The sequence below is a fragment of the Cryptomeria japonica genome, chromosome 9, assembly GCF_030272615.1.
Source record: "Cryptomeria japonica chromosome 9, Sugi_1.0, whole genome shotgun sequence".
Lineage (NCBI taxonomy): Eukaryota > Viridiplantae > Streptophyta > Pinopsida > Cupressales > Cupressaceae > Cryptomeria > Cryptomeria japonica.
Window position 1 is genome coordinate 264,544,997 of NC_081413.1, and position 4,592 is coordinate 264,549,588.

The 4,592-nt window shown below is 35.0% G+C and overlaps 1 protein-coding gene across 1 annotated transcript; it reads right to left on the bottom strand.

Moving 5' to 3' along the window:
* Positions 1 to 808: 808 nt before the first annotated feature.
* LOC131061877 (uncharacterized) lies at positions 809 to 1,672 on the bottom strand. The gene is made up of 2 exons (XM_057995733.1): positions 1,319 to 1,672; positions 809 to 1,207 (listed from the first exon to the last, which is right to left on the bottom strand). Exons 1-2 carry the CDS (start codon positions 1,670 to 1,672, stop codon positions 809 to 811), a joined length of 753 nt encoding a protein of 250 aa, XP_057851716.1.
* Positions 1,673 to 4,592: the final 2,920 nt, after the last annotated feature.

The window sequence follows — 4,592 nt, forward strand, 5'->3', positions numbered from 1 at the left end:
AGTGTCCATTGGGATCTAGTATAGTCAAGACTGGTGTTGTTTCCAATTTTTGCTTCAAGAGCTTAAATGACTCTTCACACTTCTCAGTCCACTCAAATCTTTTTTCCTTCTTCTGAAGTGAAGTAATAGGTGTTTCTATCCTATAAAATCCTTCCACATGCTTCTTGTAATATCCTGCAAGACCCATAAAACTTCAGATCTCTGAAACATTCTAAGGTGTTGGCCAACCCACTAGTACTTCTATCTTTGCAGGATCAACTAAAATTCCTTCAGGAATTATAACATGACCTAAGTAATGCACCTTTTCTTGAAAGAAAGCACACTTAGAAAATTTCCCATAAAGCTTGCGATCTCTTAACCTCTGCAAGACTATCCTTAAGTGCTCCTTATGTTCTTCTTCATTTTTAGAATAAATCAAAATGTCATCAATGAATATAAGAACAAAATCATCCAGGTATTCTCTAAAAATGTTGTTCATGAGGTTCATAAATGTTGTTGGGGCATTGGTTAAACCAAAAGGTATGACTGTGAATTTATAGTGTTTGTACCGTGTTCAGAATGTAGTCTTAGGAATATCCTCATCCTTAATCCTTAATTGGTGGTATCCTGATCGAAGATCAATCTTGTAAAATACCATTGTACCTTTCATTTGGTCAAATAATTCATCTATCCTTGGCAAAGGATATCTATTCTTGATAGTTACTTTGTTTAACATCCTATAATCAATACATAACCTTAAAGTATCATCCTTCTTCTTTACGAAGATCATTGGTGCACCCCATGGAGATACACTAGGTCTAATGAAACCTTACCTAATCAATTCTTGCAATTGAGCCTTAAGCTCATATAATTTTGTGGTTGTCATTCTATATGGAGCCTTAGATTGTGGCTCTATTCCAGGTAGGAGTTCTATAGAAAAATCAAACTCCCTCTTCGGTGGTAACTTAGTGAGGTCTTCTGGAAAAAAATCCAGGAACTCTCTAAGAACAGGATAATCCTTAGGGTTTTTCTCAACATTATCCAAATAGCTTACCATGACAGCAATTATGGAATATCCTTTCCTTTGGGCTTTCTTGAGTTGCATTGTTGAAATGCATCTCAATTCAAGAGGCTTTTGAGACCCAAAATTTTCAACTAGATTCCCAAAATTATCAATACAACTAACGACCTTATCCTCATAGTTTACTACATCTTTGTGCTCAGCTAGCTAGTTGATACCTAAGATCACATCATATGATCCTAATGGTGCCACAAAAAGGTTAACCTGAGTTTGGAAACTAGGAAGCTCTAGTTCACTGCAAAATAGACAAGAATTTACCCTCTGTTTTGCTCGATTCCCATATTGAACCATCCATGCATTTGACATACAACCAGGTCTAATAGATAATCTAGAAACTACTTTAGGATTAGTAAAACATTCAGTAGCTTTTGTATCTATTAAAATAGAAACTGATTGCCCAAAAAGCTTACCCGTCATCTGGATAGGTGAAGCTTGAAAATCAGCCTGACAGTTGTCAACCATTGTGTGAATCTGATGTTGCGAAGCTGCTTGTTGATTTCCTCCTCTTTGTGTAGGGGTAAGATGTAGACAATTCAAAGCATAATGATTCCCTCCATAGTTATAACATACATCCTTAGGCCCTGAGTAACCACCTGACCTACTCCTGTCCATGTTATGTCGGACATTGTGGTTGGTAGAGTTGGTGTTACTATTTACTCTCTTATTACCATCATGATTCACTCTTCCTCTCTCTTGAGTGTTGGGTCCTCTTTTCAGATTCCTTATCTGTCGGTTGTTGTTGTTGCTCTTCTAGACATTCCTATTTCCAAAACTTGGTCTAGTATTCACGTTTCTATAAAAATTCACCAACTGCTGCAACTTTTGGTCTTGCTTAGTTGCTTTCTCAAATACATCCTCCATAGTCAATGGATTATGTATATCCACTTCTGCTCCAATATGACTTCTTAAACCCAAGATGAACTTTCAGATGAGAAATCATTCGTCCATCTGATACTGTGGAATATACTTAAGAAGGTTGGTAAACTTCTCCCAGTATTGAGTCATTGACATGCCACCTTGTGTTAAATTTTGAAATTCAGTCATCTTCTTATTGAAGAATAACTAAGGAAGCCACCTCTTCCTTAAGGATTGCAAAAATAACTCCCAATTAACATCTCCAGGTTGCAACTTCTTTTCAAACTTTTCATTATCCCACCAAGTTGCAGCTTCTTCAATAAGCTAATAAACAGTCCATATTGCCTTAGTTACGTTAGACATGTTGTGGAGCTCAAAGTACTTCTCCATCTCTATCACCCATGCTTCTACACCATCACCAATAGTATTTCCATCGAATTTAGGTGGAGCTATTCTTTTCAAATCTTTAGCTAATTCCCCTTCAATCCTAGCTCGGTTATCCAATTGTTCCTCAACCCTAGGAGCTTTGTTTCATACCTCACCAACCCTTCGAACTTCTTGTTCGAGTCCCTCCATCCTTGAATTCTGTTGATTCAATAGATCAAGGATTTGATCGAGTCTTTCATTCCCGTTACTTGACCCAGCCCTTGTGGTTCTTGAACCCATTGCAATTCAAAAATTCCTACACCAAGGAATGTTATTATCTCTTAGTAAAAAAAAGAAATATCGACGAGGGTTACAATATCCATAGCTTCTATTTAAAGAAAGTTTCCTATAAATCTACTGTTACAATATAGTCATAGAGAATAATATTTATATTTATTACAAGGAACACGCCAATATAATACTAATATAGGACATAGTTAGATAGTTTTCACATCTATTGTATCTAAGTTTTTTATGATATCCAACATTGTTAAATCAACTAAGGCCCAAACTACACATTTTTCTATCATAGGAAACATGCCAAAAGGTTTTCAACTCAAACTTATTATAAAATAGCATCTTTATTGATTGATAGATATAAGTGGCATTACATAACTATATCTCTTCAGGTGGATTCAAGGGAATATATCCTTTTGACTCATTAGAATTAAGTAGGGTATAACCCTCTGACTCATCAACACTGAGTGGGGTATATCCCTCTGACTCATCAGCACTGAGTGGGGTCTATCCCTCTGACTCATTAGAACTAATTACAACTGGCCTAATAGGAGAATACTCTAACTCATGATCTTCCTCCTCTATAGGGACAGTCATACTATTCTTATCCCTAAGAGACTCGGAAGGTTCTATTCCTAGCTCAACATGATCAATAATTTCTCTCTTTTGGTTCAACAGGAATTTGTTTCTCTACAGAAAGAACAGCTTCTTCCTCACTTATCCATCCTCCACTAGAGTGATTATCATCAACAAGCCTGGTAGGAGATATGGGATCCTTTTTTACCCTTAGGTATTGAGCATACCTTGCCATAGATTTGCGAGTTGTTTGCTTCATTTTCACCATTTCTGTAAGTTTCAAGACAAAGTTGTTATCCTCAATGTTCAACTTGTGAAGTGACTCATAGGTCCTAGTGTTATATATAACCTAATCTCTGATACCAAAATGTAAAGACGTAAATTATTCTATATTCAAATAAGACATACTCTTTATTCTTATATAAACTCATAGATCAGTTAATAAGTCTATTTCAAACATCAATTTATCCCAAGCTTGATAATCAAAAAACAATCAATAGATTTCAATAGAAGATAAAGAAATTTCATAAGCAATGAAATGTATAAATATCTCAATACATACCTTTATACATGCTTAGGCTTTCTATTGCCATATTTCAAACATAAAAGAAAGAGAGATGCGTCCATTGATCTCCAATAAAAAGATATTTCATTTCAGTCCTTTGAATGAAGATGAGAACAAGAATCAGGCACTTTTTCTGCCCAACCTTGAAGCTTGCACTTCCTCGGAATTCGTAGTCAATCAAGAATACCCGACCCTGCACGAATTTCTTAGTAAAAAGAATTCAAAAGACAAGATGGAGTCTAGTGCATTCCTAGATGATACGTGCATTTTCATTTTTCTGATTCCTTTAAGAAACAAGCAAGATCATTCAAGGATGTGGTAGAGAGCATAAATAAAAGAATTCCATCTATTTCAATGGTTTATTCAATTGATTACTTGGTCGAGTATAATGCCATGCATAGAAAAAAAATATAGTTTGGAAAAGAAAACAATTCTCTCTATGATTTCCATATTCGGCACCCGTCCCAGAAGGTAACTTTCCCCATACACAAGCCTATCTAGCTTGGTTCATATAATCAAGAATACAAATTTATCTAGAAGACAATCTTTTATTGAATAAAGAAAACAATATCACCTTACTATTATTTTTCGATCATAGATAAAACAATCTTTCATGGATAAACAATCATGCATATTTGATAATAAACAATCTTTCATGGATAAACAATCACACATATTTGATAACCAACAATCTTTCATTGCGATACTGAAAACTAAATCAAAACTATGTTTTTAAGAAAGAATGTGTAGCACATGTATGAATCCTTACATGTGATTGGAATATAATGAGTACATGTTCTTAGAAATAAATTAACTAATGCATCCTATCATGCACTTCCTACCAATCTTAGCATCTACCATGCATGTTTAATA

Coding starts and splice junctions, on each gene's coding strand:
- LOC131061877 (XM_057995733.1), bottom strand. CDS start 1,672: ATGGACAGGAGTAGGTCAGGTGGTTACTCAGGGCCTAAGGATGTATGT. Junction 1,208..1,318: donor GGAATCGAGCAAAACAGAGG/GTAAATTCTTGT, acceptor GGTATCAACTAG/CTAGCTGAGCACAAAGATGT.